Genomic DNA, 23,005 nt, shown 5'->3' with positions numbered 1-23,005 from the left:
AAAAAATTTCTGATGCAAGAGCATGAGCACAATGACTTGTGGCAAGCATTGACGGCATCCTGGTGCCAATGTTGCATATTATGTTATATTATGTGTCCAATTTAGTCTTTATTGTTAATTTTGAGTTCTTTAGTTAGTCAGTTGTGTTGTATGGGTAAACAGGGAGTTTTGAATTGAAATTTTGTGTGTAGGTATTCTGGAATGTTTAGAGTTTAGTGGTAGGTTTGATTGATTCAAAGGTGTCAAGGTTAAGGGAATCTGAGGTACGGGTGTTTAGGCCAATGAAAAGGCTTATAACAGAATATTTTTATGATGGAGGGATAAATGAGAATTTTGAATTGAAACTTGGTGGGTAGGCATTTTGGGATGCACGGAGTTTAATGAAAGTGTATGATAGGTTCACATATATTGAGATAAAGGGAATCTGGACTCCGGGTGATTCAATTGGTGAGAGGACGGGGAATAAAATTTTCATTTAAACTTCAAAATGTATTCATTTGTTTATTACCTTAGTTTCTTAGTTTTGTTTAATAATTTGAAATAAAATAATAATTTAAAAGGGCATATAATGTTTATTTTATCATTTTATAAAATATCATTCTATATTTTTACTTACCATTATAATTTTGACAATATTTCTACACGAATATTTTCAACTTTTTCAACATGTTTCTCATATTTAGATGACTACATTTCTACCGACACCAACATTTTAAACCTTGTGGGAGTGAGTCTGTACTTTTGACAGAATTCTGCATCAGAATCAATCCCAACAATTTGATCGGTACCTTCAACTAAATATTTGTGTGCTTCTGCACTCATTGTGTACTTTCATAACAAATCAGGAAAAATAAAATGCAATGTATTAATCATAACACTGTAGTCGCTGACTTCAAATGAAATGGCAAATCATGGCAGTAATATCAATACCTTCTAGATTTTGGAAGGACAGATAATAAGCTCTAACTCGGGTTCTTTCAAAAGCCTGCCTTGTGTGTATACATTTTTTTTGCTAACCCACAAGAAATAAAAGCCCTCCAGTAAGGCGCTTCTCGGATGGCCCGAAGGGTAAATCTAGTTTCTTGAAAAAATTGATGTCTAACGGTAAGAGCAGCGCTCCTCACACTGACCTTACAATGCATTCTAGTCGTATATCGGGAATATCTTCCGTATCTTATGTTATATTATTTATGGGGAGATGTTTTCAATATACAGTATGATGGGGCTGCAAAATCGGTGTGAGGTGCATTCTATGAGGAGCAAATCTTGATTCTAACATATCAGCACTTTTTTTCCAAAAAATCATAGAAGGGGAGGTAACTGTGCATTTTCTCAAAATTATAATGGAGGTTTTTGTTATTGCCCAAGGGGAGATTGTTATATTCCATCCTATTCTATCTTATATAAAGTATAATATTGGGAATTATCTTAAAATATCCCCAATTTTAGGAAATAGACTAAAACTTTTTCTATGTTTTCTGATAATTAAACAAGTGTTTGGCACCGGTGCTGAGAATATCGCACCGTTTTCTCATTAAAACAGTGTTGGGCATATGGAGTTGTAAGTGCTTATTTTTTGTTTGAAACTGATGTTGTCACATAGGCATTTTTTGAGAAAACAGTACTGGTTTTGTTTGGTACTAGTGTTGGCAGCAACATTTTCAACATTGTACATTATCCAAGGTCCAAGATGATGTCACATCATTGCACCGCTGGCAGCAATGCATCGTTTTCTCGAAAAACATTGAATTTGGCATTGCTCCAGACCACACTTTCTCAATTTCCAAGGCGTGGTCTGGAGCAACATTTTTTTCTGAAAAAACGGTACCAAACAAGAGGGCGTTATTTGAAGCAAGGCTTAAAATATTGCAATGTATCGGGCTATATCAGCCAATACGTACCATTCTGATAAGAACCAGATACACAGAACGTGTAAGAATAATTTTTTTTGTTTCTTTATGTATGTATCGGTTGTATCGACCAATGCAGATCCGAGACAACCTGATACAAACCAAAACGTTTCAGCTCCCCCTCTTCCATTAATTTCGTTAATTTATATTTAATACTGAATCTCTCTCATTATTGTTGTTTGTAATTCCTATATTTAAGTCTAACTTCTCCTTCATTAATTATTCCTATATTTAAGGCAAATTTAAATTCAAATTTGAATTTTAGCACCTAATTACAGTTCTCTCATTTTTTCCATTAATTAATCATCCTCTCTCATTAATTTTGTTTTGTTAGTATAATAACAAGACTTCAATCCTGGTCACTAGATTTAAACGCCCATAATTTTGCCGCTAAGCCACTCCGGTTTGTTTGTTGTAATTATATGCATTTTTAGTTTTAAGTAAAATTTATCTTTTCTTAGTGGTGCTTATCAATAAATGTTGAAATTAGTTATTAAAATTTATATACTAATAAATATTAAGATAAATTATATTGGTTATTTGAAAATTGATGTATATACATTCACATTTTAGTTTTTTTATTATTTTTTTCACATATTAGATATTCCATCATTTTCAACAGTTACTAATTATATCTTGACATGTCACATTTTATATAAGTATTAAATTATGATTTTTTACATTTAAATGATTTATTTACAATCGTATAAAACTTGTAAGTATTGTTAATAATATACTTTTTTATAATTCATTTGAATTTTCTAGCATATTTATGCGTATATTGATTTTTTGTCTGTATCCATGCATATTCAAAACGTATCCGGATACATCTCTTAAAATTATCTTTCCGATACACTTTGCATTTCCGATATTTTAAACCTTGGTTTGAAGCACCACTTTCTCTTATATGACGCCTACGTGACACCATTTTATCAAAAAACAACATTGATGCCAACCACCCACTAAATATCTCTCTACCATTAGTGTGTGTCACAATCCAATTGCATGTAGCCATGTAATAATACCACGTGACTTACATAATTTTTAAAATTTCAATTTTACCCTTTTATGGTTGAAAATGCCCCTCATCCTTGACCCCTTAGAGAACTCAAGAACCTACCTTATTTTCTCTTTTTTCTCAGGCTCCCTTTTAGCGTTGGAAGCTTCTTCTTCTTCTCTGTAAACATTTGTCTCTCACAAGAGAAACCCAATTCCGAAGCTAAAGCTGTAAAGTGAGAAGCAATCGAGCCGTATTGATTCACCGTTTCAGTTGCAAAAACAGAAGAGAGGAAGAAGTCGGAACGGATGAAATACGCCTGATATCTCCTAGTGGAATACAACCCAGAACGGTGAAAATGCTCCCACTGGGATCAATTCAATGGGAAACTTTTACAAAATCCTAAGAATGAATGAAATAAACTTGTCTACCTGTGAAATGCAACCCATCTATCAGAAAGTTTTGCAACAACCCTGAATGAATGAAATTCAAAGTCCCAACCATAAACTTGGGATGTGAGTTTTATGGCCAAGTGACAGTCACCACCTGCATTGGTTTGTTTGTACTCAATTAAAGCAGCCCAAAAGCAATGGCAAACTGGTTTCAGATGCAACCTTCCAACAATTAAAAAATAAAGCCCATCTTTCTCAACCCAAGTTTATTAGTCAATTCCCTCAGAAGAGCACATTGATTGCCTTCTCAACTCTTGGCCACTGGATTGACTCCGGATCACCTGCCAACAAAATAAATTCCAACAGCCTACAAAACATGATTTCACTCTGCACATCTCATATATGGTGGGTCCCAGTCTCATGATGAGATGTGCGGTGTTATATCAAGTTGGTAGAAGGTTAGAACGTGTTTTGTTGGCAAAAGATCCCAATTCTATTGGATTTGCATGAATTCGTAGAATCCAAATCCCACTCTGATTCTGGATCTATTACCTACAAACAACGTTTTAAAAAATGACCCAGAGACGGAATCGTTCTGGCCACCGGTTTTTTGATCGACGATCCGACCATCTGTTTCAAACAGATGGCTTGTTCTGACAAACAAATTAAAAATAAATAAATAAAAAAGTCAAAACTGTTGAATAGGTCACAGTTCGACCATCTGGGTCAATGGGTTAACTTTTCAACAGTTTTTTACCAAAGACCGAGTTTGGGGTAAAACAGAACCAGTTGCCTGGACAGTTCCTGGGCCAAATGGTCCAACCATCCAGATCAACAGCAGTTCGAAAACCTTGCCTACAAATTGTTCCCACATCCTACCCACAGAACACCATTGTGTATTGGAAACATCTCACCATGAATGACAAGGGAGATATTCCCAATGCGTAACTGTAATGTCATGTGGGTAGGGATGCTGGAACAGCCTATGGGTAGCAGATCCGAGCCCTCCAAAGCCAACCTCCCCTCCTTACCCGGTTTCTCTCTTTATAAGATAAGCCCAAGACCTCCCTCCATTTCTTCACAAACCACATCAATTAAAGTTCTGAAAACTCAGAAAACACAAATCCTCTTTAATCACGATTTTGTTTGCTCTCTCTCTCTCTCTCACACACATATTATTGCTGAAGCGGGTGAAATTGGAGAAGGAAGTGAAACTGAGGCCCGAAACTCCATATTGAAAATTTGAAGAATAATGGAGGAGAAAAGCAGTTTCAAACTTTCAATTCAGCAGTCTTGCTTTTTTAACCTGCTTTGACTTAAGCACTTAGTTGCTTAAGTCGATAAGTTCATCAATCAAATAGTCATCGAATAGTTGTCTAATTATTAATAAGATATAGGTTGTGACCATTCGAACCCTTGGGTAAATTCCATTTCAACAAGTATTGGTTACAACTCTATTGTAATAATGCTACAAGAAACAGGGGAAAAGAAGACCAAGTAACTTAGCTAGCTGCAGCATTATATTCTGAAGAAAAAAGAAACCGATACTATTAAGGCAAGCAAGTAACTTCTGCAATCTCCAATTAGGATACTAATCAACTAGTGGTTCAATATTACCATCTACAGAATATCTGTAATAATTTTTGCATAGCCTTCAATATCCAAGTTGAAGGCCATTTTTTATCCTTCAAGAAAGGAGTGGCCTGGAGCTGTCGATGGGTCAGGTCTCTTGACAGAACCAAACCAATCAAACCGATTGTGTCAGTTCTGGATCTATTGTTTTATCCTGATTAATAATTGGGTTGGGACTTGGGACCAGCTTTTGCTGTTTCGAACCAACTTTGGACCCAAAACAATCATATAATGAATAAAATCTAAAGATAAAGATAGCCTAGCTTTTTTGTAGTTTTGTGATATTTTATATCTAAAAGGGTAAATTTTATAAAAGGTATATAAGATAATTATGGTTAAAAAATCATATTTTATCAGCATATAAACAGTTTAGTATTTTACTGTCAATTTATTAAGGTTATATTATCAAAAATTAAGTTCCAAGTTATTATTATCATTGGTAATTATAGATGTCAATTGTCAAGTATAATCAGGTCTAATCGGCTCAAACCTGATGGTCTGATTATAGTCCCGATTAATAATCATAATGGGACTGGTACACCATGTCCCAAACCAGACCCAACCTATTGATAGCCCTACTACTTTTATGAACTCAACAATACTCTGTCAACAACACTATTTATCTCATCTTGTTTACAAAGCAAGTCAGATTGGTTGAAACAGAACTTCTGAAGCTCATATACTGCAATTCGATCCCAAGGTTACATTCAATACATACTTTGATAAAGTGACCTTGTCATTGAAAACAAAAGGAAAATTAAAAAAAAAAATTGTAGTTATTTTTAATACCAAATACAAACTAATCCTTCCAAATGACTATATACATAAAAAAATAACAGAATTTCTTTCCATTTGTTTCCTTCCATGTTTCATATGCTAATTGAAAGTAGTGAGGAAACCCCAATGAAAAAGATTATTGTACATTACCACAGATACCTTCATTCATTCCAGTTACAGGAAAATCTACACCGTATACATCACCTACAATACACGATATGCAATTGAACCATCTACAGTCTCCACAACTAACCGATTCATACGTAACAACAGCAAGAGATAAGATCTTCCTTTTGGCCCTGAAACAAACACGCAAAAATACCAGCTTGAGTTACTAATCCATCAACCCAGTAAAAACTGATCTAGCAATGAACTCAACCACCGATGACTGGTTTTGATTCTTAAGGCCTCATCCAGCAATAAACTCAACTACTATTCCATCATCACTGCATCACCAAACCCAACAACTTATGATATACCCTTGACAAGACCAGTAACACAAGAACTGATCCAGCAATCAACTCAACCATTGCTGGCAGGTTTTGATTCTTGAGAGGCCTCATCCAGCAATAAACTCAACTACCAGTCCATCATCAACACACGCCTAAAACCAATAATTTATGATATACCATTAGTGACTAGAACAGTACACCCAAGGCACCAGGGATAAAAATGACACCAACTTTTGGTTCACTAGTATCCCTTGGACGGCCAAGCCAAATGGCAGCCTGGGCACAAGATCCTTAGTCATATCATGTCTAAATCTTAGCTCAGATAGGTTCATAGGCAGCCAATGTAACATGTGTATTACAAATTCAATGTGCATATTAAATCTAGGATATAGATACTAGAAACAGATCATGACCTGAAGGCCAGCTAGTATGCATAAAACAATCACAAACTCCCTTTCTCCTTTCCCACTCTAAATTTGTGGACCAATGTCTGAAACTTTAAAAACAATTTTTACAGTCACAAAAGTATATGATAGAATCTAAGTTTCAGATGCAATGAAATACAGACCTAACCCCATGGATGCAAGTTCATCTTGGTGGAATAAGTTGCCTGCATTTGATTTCTCATGTTTGGTTAGGGTTGAGTTCATCTTCATAACGGCTGCATGCAGATCCTGAAAAGATAACATTTAGAATGTTGTAATCAACATAAAAAATCAAGGAACTGGTTTTACACAATTCAGAAATGTAAGAATTTGAGCACATAAGAAATTGTCTTGGGTGTTGAGTACAAGCCGATTTGAATGTGTTTTAATAATGCAACAGTAAGCACCAATTATGCATTATGTTAAGAAAAACCGTGGTTTTCTAAAATCAGAATATCCGAGAAAAGTTCTTGGTTCAATCTGCACTGGTTTCGGTCCTAGGGTAAGGGAAAAAGAGAATAGAAGGAGAACAGAAAGAGAATAGAATGAGAGAACTAGAAGAGAAACAATTTGGTTCAGCTGGAGAGCACAATAGACATAACACCAATTAATAAAACAAGGTAAAAGGACTAAAATACCCCTTAACTGCCGACTAACAAAAAGCAACTTAATTTCCACATAGATGTTTACAGAAAACTATGAAGTGAAATATGGTTAAAATATGTCTATAGGATAAAAGGAGCACAATTTTAACCCACAAAACCCCCGTCAGAAAGTGAAAACCCTACCGACCACATGCTTTGGCATGCAAATGAATTTCCACCAAAAAAACACTAATCACATATTTAGAATGAAAATATAGCATTTTAGTATAAAACCATAAATATACTTGTTTCTAACCATCTAATATCATCATCATTATCTAACCCTTGTCTGAACTATATGGGGTCAGCAGTCGGCTACAAGGATCCTGTTTTGCCATTCCATTCTGTTCAGTGCCATATCATCCATTAAATTATGGGCACTTAAATCATTTATTATTAGTTTATTACTTCCAAGTTCCACCCAAATCCTTTTTGGTCCACCCCTAGCTCTTCTAGCATCTTCAACTTTTAACAAATCTTTTTGTTTTTTTCTAATGGGTGCTATAGATGGTCTTCTATGTACATGACCAAACCATTTCAATATTCTTTCTCTCATTTTATCGCCTATTGAAGATACTACTAGGTTCCTTAGTATGGCTTCATGTCTAACCCTGCCCTTTCTAGCTTTACCACTTATCCACCTAGGCATTGGCATTTTTGCCACACTCATTTTTTTTGAACATGATGTTTCTTAACCACCCAACACTCAGATCCATACAACATAGCTGCCCTTACGACTATTTTATAAAATACTCCTTTTGGCTGTGTTTGGTTTGAAAGAAAAGGTAAGGAAGGTAAAGGTAGGGAAACATGTACCCCTCCATTTTGCCCATCCTGTTCTAATTCTATGGGTGGCATCCTCCTCGATCTCTCCTTTATTATTGTTAAAGTGTGCCGAATAGGGATAGTTTAGTCTTCTTATGTTTATTAAGTAGCTTGCTTATGTGGCAGTGTTATTAGAGTCACTCTGCCCCATCCTGTTCTAATTCTATGGGTGGCATCCTCCTCGATCTCTCCTTTATTATTGTTAAAGTGTGCCGAATAGGGATAGTTTAGTCTTCTTATGTTTATTAAGTAGCTTGCTTATGTGGCAGTGTTATTAGAGTCACTCTGCCCCACACTTAAGTAAGGGCATTTTTGTCTTTGTAAAGATTATTAGAGTCTAATATAGATTAAGGGGGTCGACTGTATGGGTAATCCATGAGATTTCGACAGACCCTTCTTCTTCTTCTTCTCTTCTTCTTCTTCTTCTTCTCTTCCTGGTTCGGACTATTGTAGCACCAATCAAAACATGGTATCAGAGCCAGGTTCCTAACCTACTTCAGTTGGTAAAGCACCTCAGCAGTGTTCGTGACTCTTCTCTTTCGTTTCTAGTCAGTCAATGGAGAGAACTGGTTCGCCCTAGGTCAAAAACATCACAGCTCGTCTCTCTCTGCTGCGCATAACCTTCTTCAGCAAGGAAAGTGACTTCAGCAGTGAATGGTTGGTTGATATTCTCAAAGGAAGGTCGGTTATCTCTTCTTCTAGTGTTACTGATATTTCTGGGTAGAAACCCTACAAGAAGCTGTTAGTATTGATTTGGAACCTAGAGAACTAGGTTCATTGTTGCCCAAGAAAGGGCTGTGTGTGCAGTAGTCGAATGGTGTAGGGCTGCTGTGAGTTGTTCAATGGTGTTAGGGCTGTTGTAAGTGGCCGAATGGTGTAAGGTGGAATGCAGTGACCTTGCCGAGCTCTTTAACAAGTCTGAACTGGGTGTAGCAGATTTGACTGTGTTATGGTGTTTGTGATGCACAATTTTTTTTTATTGAGTGGTTGTAAGAGGGCCTACTTGTGATTAGTGAGTGGTAATTTGATGCTTATGTGGGTCGTAGGTGTGTGAAGTCAACAGTAGTGTGAATAAGAACAAGTGTGTGCTCCCACTGTTGTGTTTAGGGGCTGCAATAGGTGCTGAAGTATCAAACTGTGAACAACATCAATCAGCTTGTAGCTGAGAAGTAAGGTTAAAGGTAACTGTGAATGAGTACAATGGCAGCAATAGGAGATGGGAACAATGATCAGAAACCTAGTGTGGTAATTTCCCCCAACTACCTAGAGGTACAAATGACCTCAATTAAGCTGAATGGGGAGAACTATGTTCCACGGGCTAAATCAGTGGAAGTTTTTCTCAAGGCAAAGAAGAAAGTAAAGCATGTAAGAGATGAGAAGCCATCGGTTGACTCTCCAGGGTTTGATGATTGGGAACAAGAAGATGCTCAAATCATGACTTGGCTGTGGAATAGTATGGAGCCCAAAATTAGTGCCAACTTCATGTTCCTTGATACGGCTAAGGATATATAGGAGCATGCTAAGAAGCTATATTCTGGACAAGATAACACAACAAGAGTATATCAGCTTTATCAGGAGTACTTTGACTTACAACAAGGAACCAAAACACTAGAAGAGTACTATGCCTGCATGAAGAATATAAGGAATGAACTCAATGTCTATCATCCCCTCACTCCAGATATTAAAGTTCAGCAACAGCAAAGGGAACAACTAGATGTTACAAGATTTTTAGTGGGGCTGAAGTCGGAATATGAACCAGTTAGAGCCCAAATATTGGGGGGCTCTACTCTTCCTACACTTGAGGAAGTATTCTCAAGGCTTCGTAGAATTTCTTTGGGACAGACTGAGAACCCCACACAGTCTGATAGATCAGCACTTGTGACAACTAGAGAAGGTGGACATAGTACAAGAGGGGGGTGGTCATGCTCCCAGTGGAGGCCGTGGCAATTCCATGATTGGTCGAGGTGGCCGTGACTCAGGGGGAGGCCGTGGCAGAGGAAAAAATAACTCTACAAGGAAGTGTACTCATTGTGGTAGGGAAGGACACATAGTGAATTTCTGTTATGACCTACATGGCCCTCCCTCTAAATGGGCTAATCATGTTGTAGCAGGCGAGGTTGATATCAGTGACAGTAAACTGGCATACCGAACTCCTCCCACATCTACATCTACTTCTGGGAGGGAGATGGTGAGTGTACTGCGTGATGGGTATGAACGGTTCCTTCAAACTACTTCACAGAATACCACTGCCACACTTGCCCAATTAGGTATTGCTTGCATGTCATCTAAAACTCGTTCCTGGATTATTGACTCTGGAGCCTCAAATCATATGACCGGGACTCCAGGTGTATTCTCTTCTCTTTCTGAAACCTCCACATCACAAACTGTTACATTTGCCAATGGGTCCTCATCTCCCATCTGTGGTGTTGGTAATGTTGACATGGCTTCTATCCCCTTATCATCTATTTTATATGTACCTAAGTTTCCATTCAATCTTATGTCTGTTAGTAAAATAACCAAAGCGCTTAACTGTTCTGTTACCTTCTTTCCTTCCACTTGTGTTTTTCAAGATCTCAAGACGAGGAAGATGATTGGTAGGGGGCATGAAGCTGATGGATTGTATTACCTTGATGGTGGTGGATCTTCAATTGCACTTCAGACTTCCCTTACTCCTCTACAATGGCATTGCCGACTGGGACATCCATCTCTCAAGGTTCTCAAGATGTTGATTCCGTCATTGGGTCAGTTGTCAGTTTTACAATGTGAGTCATGTCAGTTTGGTAAACACAGTCATGTGTCCTTCAGTCCAAGAGTTGAAAGTCGTATGTTGAGTCCTTTTTCTTTGGTTCATTCAGATGTTTGGGGTCCAATCAAAATAGTCTTATAATGGGTACAAGTATTTTGTCTCCTTTATTGATGATTGTTCAAGAATGACATGGATTTACTTAATGAAAGAAATAAGTGAATTATTTTCCATTTTTCAAAAATTCCATGCTGAAATATGCACACAGTTTGGTGTTCCAATCAAAGTTCTCCGTTCAGATAATGGTCATGAATACTTTCTTACTTCATTTCAACAATATTTAGAACAGCATGGCATTATTCATCAGACCTCATGTGCTTTCACCCCTCAACAAAATGGGGTGACTGAACGGAAGAATCGTCAACTTCTTGAAATTGCTCGGTCTATGCTTCACCACACGAATGTTCCTAAACGGTTTTGGAGTGATGTTGTACTCACTGCATGTTTTCTCATTAATCGAATGCCCTCTTTTATTCTTCATGGTCGGTCCCCCTTCTCTATCTTGTTTCCCACTTTATCTCTGTTTCCATTAACTCCTCGTGTCTTTGGTTGTGTGTGCTTTGTCCACAATCCGAGTCCTGGAATAGACAAGCTAGATGCACGCTCAATTAAATGTGTCTTCCTTGGCTACTCTCGAACTCAAAAAGGGTACAAGTGTTATAATCCCATTACCCGAAAGTGCCATGTCTGCCCCGATGTCACCTTTTTTGAGTTTATCCCCTTCTTCTCTAGTCATAAAGCACCCTTGTCTTCACCCTTACCTCCTCTTCCTCTTCCTGTCAGTGATCCAGTTCCAGAGGTTGTTGTTGGAGTAGACTCACCACCTCATCCAGTGCAGGTTACCATTGAACGACCACCGATCCGACAAGTGTATACACGTCGAACGACACCGGCCCCTCCTCCGGCTTCTACCTCATCTGCAGATCCTCTCATGGCTCCTATTGCTGAATCTTCAGATCCGACAAGGGTAAACGCAGTTCTACCCTCCATCTCATTTCCAATTTTGTTTCATTATCTCGTCTTTCTACCTCACATCGCCAGTTTGCTTCACTTTTGTCCTCTATTTCCATACCTAACAATGTTCAAGAAGCTCTTAGTTCACCTGGATGGCGACGGGCAATGGAGGAGGAACTTTCTGCTCTTCAACATACTCAAACGTGGGAACTTACTACTCTCCCACCTGGTAAGCATGTTGTGGGCTGTAAATGGGTGTATACTGTGAAATACTTGCCAGATGGTAATGTGAAGCGTCTGAAGGCCAGACTTGTTGCTAAAGGTTACTCACAATTGTATGGAGTGGACTACATGGAGACATTCTCTCCGGTGGCTAAAATTGGTTATGTTCGTGTACTAATTTCCTTGGCAGTTATGTATGATTGGCTTTCAACATGACATAAAGAATGCCTTCCTCCATGGTGATCTGGTGGAGGAGGTATATATGGAGCAACCACCTGGGTTTGTTGCTCAGGGGAAGGTTGGTAAGGTGTGCAAACTGAAGAAGGCAATTTATGGGTTGAAACAATCTCCACGTGTTTGGTTTGGGAAGTTCAGCGAAGTGGTGAAGAGTTTTGGAATGAAGCAATGCCAGGTTGATCACTCAGTGTTCAGTTATGACTCAGAAGCTGGGAAGATTTTATTAGTGGTCTATGTGGATGATATTGTCATCACTGGTAGTGATAAATTGGGGATTGGCAAACTAAAGGTATTTCTGCAAAATCATTTTCAAACAAAAGACCTTGGAACATTAAAGTATTTCTTGGGAATAGAAGTTGCCAGGTCAAAACAAGGTGTAAATCTGTGCCAAAGGAAATATGTCCTTGATCTATTGGAAGAAACAGGATTGTTAGGTGCAAAACCGGCTGAGACCCCTATGGAACCAAATGTTAAGTTGAGCAGTGATACAGGAGAAGTATTTGAAGATCCTGGAAGGTATAGATGACTAGTGGGAAAGCTGAACTATCTGACTATCATGAGACCCGACATCTCCTTTGCAGTCAGTGTGGTGAGCCAATTCATGCAGAACCCTCGTATACCTCACTGGGATGCAATCCTTAGAATTGTGAGGTATCTGAAATGAGCTCCAGGCCATGGGCTATTGTATAAACCAGGGGAAAAACTTGAAGTAGTTGGGTATACAGATGCAGACTGGGCAGGCTCAGTGAATGACAGAAGATCTACTACATGCTATTGCACATTTCTTGGAGGAAATCTTGTGACATGGAAGAGTAAAAAGCAGACGGTTGTGGCCAGAAGCAGTGTTGAAGCTGAATATAGGGCCATGGCTCACACTACCTGTGAATTAGTGTGGTTGAGGAATCTCCTACAAGAAATTGGGTTTCACATGGATAAACCTATGAGATTGTACTGTGACAACCAAGCTGCACTCCATATCTCATCCAATCCTGTTTTTCATGAAAGAACAAAGCACATAGAGGTTGATTGCCACTTTGTGAGAGAGAAGGTTCTTGCTGGAGAGATAAATACAGAACATGTGGGCTCGAATGACCAGTGGGCAGATTTGTTTACAAAAGCTCTAAGCTCAGGGAAAGTGAACTATCTATGTAACAAGCTGGGATTGTATGACATATATTCTCCAACTTGAGGGGGAGTGTTAAAGTGTGCCGAATAGGGGTAGTTTAGCCTTCTTATGTTTGTTAAGTAGCTTGCTTATGTGGCAGTGTTATTAGAGTCACTCTGCCCCACACTTAAGTAAGGGCATTTTTGTCTTTGTAAAGATTATTAGAGTCTAATATAGATTAAGGGGGTCGACTGTATGGGTAATCCATGAGATTTCGACAGACCCTTCTTCTTCTTCTTCTTCTTCTTCTTCTTCTTCTCTTCTTGGTTTGGACTACTGTAGCGCCAGTCGAAACAATTATGAATTATTGAACCTAGGTAACAGATTAGGTCACATTGAGATATCCCTTGGTCTCCAATCCTAAGTGTGCCCTAGTTTGCACTCCTATTATTATTAAATTTACATTGATTATTATCTCTTTTAGTCCTACACTCCAACTTATTTTAAAACCTCTTGTTTCTAATGCAATTGTCCATAAACCTAATTTTGTATTTAGTCCACTAATTTCATCAATTAACTATGTCGTCGGCAAATATCAAGCACCATGGGACCTCCTCTTGTATATGTTTAGTCAATCAATCTAAGATCAGATATGAAAATCAGAATGAATTGTAGTCAGCTAGTATTATTTTCCCTAGAACCTAATGTTTGAATATCCAACTTGCTAAATTGGAAAAATCTGAGATATACCATAGACCTACATATGGAACTTCTCCAGTCCTAGCAACCAACCACTGGCCTACTTGCATACCAAGAAGAAGAGAAAAAAGTGAGAGAAGTTGTTACTCCACCTTCTAGCCATTTTTCTGAAATTTATTATAAAGATTAGGTATCAACCTCTTGGCCCTCTTCCTTAAGCAAATAAAACATCCACCTGGCTCAAGAGTGGGGGGAAGGAGAGCATTCCCTCAGAAGCAGGTGGCAACACCAACAGTTGAAGAATGCAGAGTCACTTCTGGATGTTAAAATCTTCTTAACAACCCTCAGTTACTTTTATCAACTTACAATAGTTTGTGCAAACATATTGCAATTGATTTCATCAGTGTTTTAAAAGGCATGGGAGGCCTCCAGGCGAGGCGCTTCCAAAACGCCCTGAGGCATATGCCTCAGGTGCAAGAGGCGTACGCCTCTTGAGCTTTTTTCATGAGGCTTGCTAGAGGCGTACGCCTCTTGCGCCTCATGCACACCTGATTTGAAAATACTTGAAAAAAAAAAGAAAAAAAGAAAAAAAGGAAAGGAAAGGAAAGGAAAAGAAAAGAAAATGAAAGGAAAGGAAAGAGAAGAAAAAAAGAGAAAAGAAAAGGGAAGGAAAGGAAAGGGAAGAAAAGATAAGGGGAAAGAAAATGGTTTGCCCCCTGCCCCTTCGACTGGGGGGCTTCGCCCCCCAGACCCCCCCACCCCCTTTTCAATGCATTTTTATTCTTCTTAATATAAAAAATTCTTATTAAAAATAAAGAAAAAAGGAGATCCCCCCTTCCTCTTCATCCTCCTCCTAACCCCCCTCCTCTTAGAAAGGCTTACGCCTCCTTGCGTTCTCAATTACGTCTCACGCCTCTAGGTAGTGGAACGCCTCGCGTCACGCCTCCACGTTTTAAAACATTGGATTTGATTGATCATTGAATGAAATGGAACTTAGTTAAGTTGTAGCAAAAAGTTGTTATCATCTTGCAAGTGAATATATTGAATCATTGATAGAATTCCATCATTGGTAAAGTTTCAAGTGTCCTCTTACATTAACATGAATTTCCTTTTGTTTACATATGCATAAAAACCATGAAATATAAAAGACAAGGGTAAATTCATACCTCCCATGATGCCAAACTTTTCATGTAGGAAGGAAGACGTTCGTAGTCATCCTTAGAAATATTTATTGAAGTTCTGGTTGCACTTCCCACTGACTTAGGGTCATCTTTGTCTCGTCCTGCGTGTGATCATGGATAAGAAGGTTGACCATTCAACTTTGTAGATATCAATGAAGTGATGAACCTAATAGGTAAAGAGAAATTTCACTTGACAAACAAGTAGAGTTAAGTGATCCATACCTCTTGTAGTGCTCAAGATATTTGCACAAGGTTCATATGGCTTCTTTGTTCCATGTACTTCACTGCCATCATAACATAATAAGTGAAAGATGATGATGAAAAAACAGAAAGAATATAAAGGAACCACAAAGTCATTGTGATGCCCAGAAAAACTAATGAAATTTACCTCATTTGGTCATGAAAAGATACCTCTGAGACGGAACTCTTACCATTAGCTGCAAAGGGCAAAATATAAGTAAAATAAAGTAATAAACTATCAAGGATAGGATTAAATACCAGAAATAATAGCATCAATTGCTGACAAGAGAAGGTAAAATTAATTGAAATGGTTCAGAGTCTTCAGACACATGTGATGAGGACCAGAAAATGCATCTATTTGGAGGGATATTGATCCAAATTGAAGGTATAAAGAAGACAGGGGAAGAACATCAAAAAGTACGGAAGACTCATCCTTCAACAGAAAATATAACATCAGCGAGAGTGGAATCAAGGAAAAGGGTGTGTGCAGTCAAGCCACTTGGGAATTACAAGAGGGGTGATGATTAAAATGGCAATTATGATAAGACAATATCTGGTAGTAGATATTATAATTTAAGGGGAAAAAAGAGTTAGTTGGAGAAACTACTTGAGCTGAAGGAAGCATGGCATCCAATAAATAGCTCAAATGATTACTAGTCTAAATCATAACCATGGGGTCACAACACACAAGTCCAATTTAAGTTTGCATACTAAAACAGCACATAAGGAATGCTTGATATAAAAAGTTGGAACATGGTAAATTATGCCTACTGACCTTCATAAGCCAACGTAGCAAGACAGACATCAGAAAGCCCTAGATTTTGTAAACTCAAAGACTCCTCAACTTCAAATCTTACAAATGTCAAGGAACACACAAAAGTTTCATGGTGCACTATCATGCACATTTGGAAGATCTCTGCATTATTGACTAAATAAAATGCCACACTGATGTATTGCATAACATAATCGATCAACTCAATTGATTACTATGAGTTGATGGGAGCCTTCTTTTTTAGCTACTGGTTATACAATGTTGAAATTTGTGAACAGTAAGAAAGTTAGTCAACAATTAGAGCAAGAAGGATACAAGGGGTCCTCTCCAAGCCTCTTCATAATGGACCCTGCAGCAGAAACTGGTCCACAAGAAAAGGAAGATAGATCCTTGGAATTCAATAACTTGGAGTCCAAACCAACAGGAGTAGATAGTCCCGAAACCTCATCTTCGTCATCAATCTCCACTTCTAATGCAAATAAAACGGAAATTTCAAAGTTCAAACTAGATGACGGGTAGAAACAAAAGAACATGATAACCCAAATGAATTAATTAGGGTTTTATGTGGTCTACCAGGAACATATCCGAAGCTTCTGAAACGGTCTTCGAGTTCAATGAGATCGCTCTGATTCTTCTTGTAAACTTCGTTGCAGTGACCCAATAGCTCTTCGAATGATACCGTTCCAAATGCCATCGACTCGAGCAAGTTGAGGTCCTTGCTTGCAGACGAAACCCGGCGGTTGAGGCACTGTATGAAGGTGGACGATGCTGATTCTAAAGGGGAAATTCAAAAGAGACAGTGACTGTGTGACACTACTCAGGAACGAATGACATAAATGAACCCCTAAGACATACGTGTTCGATAAAAAAAAAAAAAAAAAAAAATAGAGAACACAATAACAATCAAAAGAAAAAGAAACAAAGCAACGAACCGAGAGGGATGGGTCGTCTTTCAAGAGAGTCCTTGAGAGCGTTGCTACTAGTTTCGAGGTGTTTGCAGAATGAAGATAGAGTTTTGCAGAAGGTAGATATGGAATCTTCCGCCATTGTTCTCTGCAATTCTTTCCCGGAATAGTCTCTTGCTAGCTAAAAGTACTCCCCTGCAGGCTGCAGCTCAGTGTTCTGTTCGAAATTTCAAAACGATTTGGCTTGGGAAAGGGCGGGAAATAATCATATCTATATTTCAAAATGGAACATCTAAATATATGAAGCGCCTGTAGCTCAGTGGATAGAGCGTCTGTTTCCTAAGCAGAAAGTCGTAGGTTCGACCCCTACCTGGCGCGTTGATTAAGTATACTTTTAAAAATATTTATTAAAATTCAAGAGTGGATTTTTTAATATTATGATCAAATACAGTCCACGTGTTACTCTTTCTCTTTTTCAAAATATGATTTTATTCTAATTTTTCAAAATTAGAAATTTTTCTCATCATAGCGGTTGATAAAAAGTCATTCACCAATCAAAGACCACTCAGAGAAAATTTTACTTTAGGTCGAGTGTTAATTTAGTATCCAAACTTTAAAATGTGATAGTAGTCGAACTTTCATTTTGCAACAATCTAATACACGGCGTTAATCAGCCATTAAGTAACATGCAAAAATACAAAAATGTCCTTCGATCTACCATTTTCCCGCCTTTCAGCTGCAGAGGCTTGTTCTCTCTGGTAACAAATTCTCCAGCGAGATTCTCGACAGGCAAAAAGCGTCTGGCTGTTGTCCAACTTCTATTCGTTGGAGTGGAATCGGGCACGATGTGCAATTCTAATTGCTACAATTGTGTTCGTTGGGGTGTCATCGCCACCGTCAACCACCGCACATTTTTTGCCGGTTCAGATATGCAGCGGCGACGGCACTCCTCTCAGCGAAAAACCGTTGCAGCTCTGTTTGTTGGGGTGTCGTCGCCGCCATCCACCACCGCATGTTTTTTTGCCGGTTTAGATCTGTAGCGGCGACAGCATCCCTCTCAGTGAAAAACCGTTGTAATTCTGTTCGTTGGGTGCCGTCGCCGCCATCCACCATCGCATGTTTTTCGTCGGTTCAGATGTAGCGACGACGGCACCCCTCTCAATGAAAAACCGCTGCAACTCTGTTCGTTGGGGTGTCGTCACCGCCATCCACCACCGCAAGTTTTTTGCCGGTTCAGATCTACAGCAGCGACGACACCCCTCTCAGCAAAAAACTGCTACAACTCTATTCGTTGGGGTGCAGTCGCCGCCATCCACCACCGCACGTTTTTCACCGGTTCATATATGTAGTGGCGACGACACCCCTCTCAGCGAAAAACTGCTGCAACTCTGTTCGTTGGGGCAGAAAACATCTGGCCGGTTGGGGTGAACCGGGCACGACTCTATTCATTTTCTTGAGAAAGAAGATGATGAACAGTGTTTATGGGCAATTTAAACATTTTTAAAAGTTTTAAATCGCACATGCACATGATATAAATAATTGATGGTCTATTGACATAGGTACTAAATTGTCGCAAAATGAAAGTTAAGTACAAGATTGTGGTGTTTTAAAGTTTTGGTACTAAATTGACACTTGAACTAAAGTATAGGGTCCCTATGGGGAATTTTCCCTAAAATATAATTGCTTAACATATTTATGATATGGTTGATTGGTCATAAGTTTTTCAGAAATAATGTCTTTTCAACATTATAATCAAACACAACCCACATGTCACCCTTGCTCTCCTTCAAAATTGATGCAAAATCTTTATTCTAATTTTCACACTTTTTAAAATTTTTATTTTTTTAAATCACTTAATTGAGGAATCAACCAATGTCAATCCTCTTCCAATGTTTGAGAAATTTACAACCATTTTGCTCTTAAAATTTCTCCCATTATTTGTTTTCTTGTATTAACTAGTGGGGACCCATGTGATGCACGGGATTTATTAAGGAAAAGTGAAACAATGGAAATTGATAATTATATTAATAATTTTAGTAATTTGTTATAAAATATAATTTATTAATTATATTAATAATTTCTAACAAAAATAATAAATTATTATTAATTACTTAATAAATAATTATTTTTTCATATTATCCGTTAATATTCTATTTTATCTGTTTTTACTTCATTAATAAATAAATTAATCCATATATTAACTTTTTTAATCATAATTAAATTAATCTCATCCAAGCTAAAGGTTTAAGACTTTAGGTTAGGCTTTGGTTGATCCTCAACTTAACCCAACCCCTTAAGTTGCACCTCTAAGAGCAATGTGAAATTTGTAATTAGACTAAACCAAATCTAAGCACAACCCATGCATGCATTATTTTTGGGTTTTTAACTATTTTTTAATAAAAAAGATTAATATTGAACCCGAAGGAGCTATGGGGGTTGAGCTACCCCCATTGTGTAACATAATGAACCAAAAACATGAAATATCTCAAGCCAAGCTTTGATAGTGTATTAACAATTTTATAGGTTGCATAGCCCAACCCTGCCCACACTCTAAGCATAATTATATTAATTAATAATATAATTAATCAAAAATTACTAAATTACTAAATCATGGCATTAATAAAATAAAGATTAATTATTTTAAACAACATAATATTCCTTCCTTAGAATAGTTGTTAGTTTCCATTATTTCACTTTTCGTTGACAAATTCCATGTTAGTAAAACATAAACTAACAAAACTAACAAAGCATTGCAAGGGTCCTTGCTAGTAAAACATTAACTAACAAATTTCTTAATTAGTGTTTAAATTTTTTATTTTTATTAGTGTTCATTAAGTTTGATTTTTAAGTGAAATTGAAACGCTTTTATTTAGAGTTTTAAAGAAACCAAATAGATAAATGGTAGTTAGAAAGGATATCCATGCACTACATGTCTTATTATGTATAGGGCATATTCGGATCCGATCCAACCCGAAGATCTGGTCAAATCTCATATATGGTGATTCAAATTTGAATCCATTAAGGAAAGTTAGATATCCAAATCGGATCCAATCTTTAATAGGTTTAGGTTAAACAATAAAACATAAAACAACAAATTTCTTAATTAGTATTTATTAATTTTGATTTTAAATAAATTGAAAACATTTTTCATTAACATTTGAAGGAAACCAAATTTCTTAAATTTTATTAACTATTATAAGATAAATCTATTTTTAATTTTTACTAAGTTCTATTAATAATTATTATAATATTTTAAAAACAGGATTGGAATTGAAATAGAATTGGAATCAGAATCGGAATTAGAATCACCTATTCCTGCTTGGTTTAGTTGGAACCAGAATTGGATTTTGATTTGATTGTTGTTATTTTGTTATTACTTCAATACTTTATTAGTTTGTACATTTAATTTTCTTATTAGTTTATTAATATTTTGTTAATTTATACTATTATTACTTTAATCATATTATATCAATATTGGCATTATTACTTAATTATTATATTAATTTTAATTATATTATATTATTACCAAATTATTATTATATTATTAATAATATTATTACTTTACATTGTATAAATAAAATATTTATACATTATTATATTTAAAACTTCATATCTTTATCTTTTGTTATTAATTTATTAATATTTTATTATAGTACTATTATTTTATTACTATTTTATTAATATTTTCTAAATATTTTATTAATACTTTTGTCACGAGTCTCTTTAAAACTCTTGAATGGGAATTCCATTCTCTAGGGAAGCCTAAAATACCCAAATGCCCCCCCCCTTCTTTTTCTTTAACAATTATATTACTATTAATAATTAAAATGCATTATTTTTTTCAGTATTATTCAGTATTTTTTGCAATAAAATACAATTAATTAAAAAAAAATTAATTATTTTTAGTACTTTAATTAAGCTTTAGGTTTTTTTAGAATTTTCAGATTTTTAATTAAATTTTGGTGTTTTTTCATTATTATTCAGTAACTTTTGCTTATGAGTATTTTTCAATAATTTACAGTATTTTCAGCATTTACTTTTGCATATTAGTCACTACAAAATTAATTTGTATTTGCTTTCAGTAAAAATAAATTAAATAACTAAACAAATACCATAGTTATTAAAAATACAACTAATTTTCAATATTTTTCAATAGTTTCTGACTTGTGTATTTTTTTAATGATTTTTTGTGTTTTTTAATAATAAAATACTATTAATTGTACTTTTTAATTATTTTTAGTAAATACCCTTACTCATATAAAGTATTGTTAATTTTCAGTATTTTTAACATTTTTAGTATTTTAATTATGTTTATGTTTTTTAGAATTTTCTGGATTTTTAATTAATTGTTGGTTTTTTTTCATTATTATTCAGTAATTTTTGCATATGAGTAATTTTGCAATAAAATACTAGTAGTAAAACATGCTCTGCATGTTAAATTTTCATTAATTTATCATTTTTAATGAGTTCATTATGCACAATAAAGGTCTCAAGTCATAAAAATTATTAATTAATTAAAAATGCATTAATACAAAGTTATTAAAACTATCATTAGTTGTTGGTATTTTTATATTTAAACTTCTTATTTTTAATTAGTTGTTGGTATTTTTTCATTATTATTCAGTAATTTTTGCAATAAAATATTGTTAATAAAACGGCTTCGGCATTTTAAATTTTCATTAATTTTTATCATTTTTAATGAGTTCATTATGTAGAATAAAGGTCTTATCTCATAAGTTATCTAATAATATTATTAAAAGTTTTAAACTATCAATTAATATTTTTATATTTAAATTTCTTATTTTTATTAGCATTTATTAAGTTTGATTTTTAAGTGGAATTGAAACACATTTTTAATATTTACTAAGTTTTGTTAATATTTATTTTTAGTGAAAGTTTAGTGGATTTTTAAATTAATAATTTTTTGTTTGTTTAACCTCAACCTATTTATATTATCGCTATTCTCTCTCTCTCTCAAATGTAATAATAGCATGCATTAAAATAAGGCCTTGGAAAATCCAAAGATCTCTCTAATAGTGTGCTTATTAATCCAATCAAGATAAACAATGATTATTGTTTTATATTAATAAAACAAAATAAGAAAAATGCAAAAAGTTGTATTAAAGTTTTTTTGTAGGAAAAAATTTTATGTAATAAGCGCTTGTAGCTCAATGGATAGAGTGTATGTTTTCTAAGCAGAAAGTTGTAGGTTCAACCCTTACTTGGTGCGTTGATTAAATATTTGTTTCCAGAAAAAAAAAAGTTTTAATACTTGTTTTTACATTTTTTTTTCCTGATACTGATTAATGAAAAGCCACGTGATCGGTTATCAATTTTGTGATGCCAAATGATTTATATATACATGGAAAATCTATGAAAACACATGATATTGGAAGGGTTTTGACCAATCAAAGCCCTTTGATAAAATAAAACATAATTGGTTAACATGAAAACACATGTCACTTCGAGTTCGATATTGTAATTGAACCCAGTCCACATGTTACCCTTGCTCTCCTTCAATATTTGATGCAAAATCTTTATTCTAATTTTCTTAACTTCCAATATTTAAGGAAATTTACAACCACTTTGTTCATAAAATTTCTCCCACCATCAGTTTTCTCATATTAATTAAAAAATTATATCCCACATTTTTAAAAAAGTGTAAAAACATGTATTGAGTATTAAAACAAATTTTCTAGGAAAACAATTTCATGTTACAAGCACCTGTGGTGAATAGAGCGTTTGTTTTCTAAGTGGAAAGTCGTAGGTTCGACTCCTACCTCGCGCGTTTATTAGATTTTGTTTTCCAAAAAAAAGTTTTAATACTTGTTTT

General features: G+C 35.7%; 1 protein-coding gene and 1 non-coding gene across 3 annotated transcripts; one reads left to right on the top strand and one right to left on the bottom strand.

The window, feature by feature from the left end:
- Window positions 1-5,581: 5,581 nt before the first annotated feature.
- On the bottom strand, window positions 5,582-17,389 carry LOC104601485 (uncharacterized). 2 transcript variants are annotated; one of them, XM_010264831.3, is made up of 9 exons: window positions 17,200-17,389; window positions 16,841-17,041; window positions 16,583-16,733; window positions 16,271-16,347; window positions 15,644-15,692; window positions 15,478-15,539; window positions 15,241-15,356; window positions 6,729-6,834; window positions 5,582-6,007 (listed from the first exon to the last, which is right to left on the bottom strand). In XM_010264831.3, exons 1-9 carry the CDS (start codon window positions 17,312-17,314, stop codon window positions 5,913-5,915), a joined length of 972 nt encoding a protein of 323 aa, XP_010263133.1. In that variant the 5' UTR covers window positions 17,315-17,389; the 3' UTR covers window positions 5,582-5,912. The 2 variants fall into 2 exon arrangements, with proteins under 2 accessions (XP_010263133.1, XP_010263132.1); XM_010264830.3 differs by having other exon boundaries at window positions 16,583-16,736; window positions 17,200-17,388.
- Window positions 17,390-17,477: 88 nt separating this feature from the next.
- TRNAR-CCU (transfer RNA arginine (anticodon CCU)) lies at window positions 17,478-17,550 on the top strand. Its single transcript has one exon. It is a non-coding gene; the product is annotated as a tRNA-Arg (tRNA).
- The last annotated feature ends 5,455 nt before the right edge of the window (window positions 17,551-23,005 follow it).

The sequence above is a fragment of the Nelumbo nucifera genome, chromosome 2 (genome assembly GCF_055504915.1).
Source record: "Nelumbo nucifera cultivar China Antique chromosome 2, China Antique-T2T, whole genome shotgun sequence".
NCBI classification, from domain to species: domain Eukaryota; kingdom Viridiplantae; phylum Streptophyta; class Magnoliopsida; order Proteales; family Nelumbonaceae; genus Nelumbo; species Nelumbo nucifera.
This window is presented reverse-complemented; position numbering and strand designations above follow the sequence as displayed.

Excerpts from the sequence above, each read along its gene's own strand:
- LOC104601485 (XM_010264830.3), bottom strand. The coding sequence starts at position 17,314 with ATGGCGGAAGATTCCATATCTACCTTCTGCAAAACTCTATCTTCATTC. Across the intron at positions 16,737-16,840 it reads AAGCTTCGGATATGTTCCTG|AAGTGGAGATTGATGACGAA; the intron begins GTAGACCACATA and ends TATTTGCATTAG. Across the intron at positions 15,540-15,643 it reads TCTTTTCATGACCAAATGAG|TGAAGTACATGGAACAAAGA; the intron begins GTAAATTTCATT and ends TTATGATGGCAG.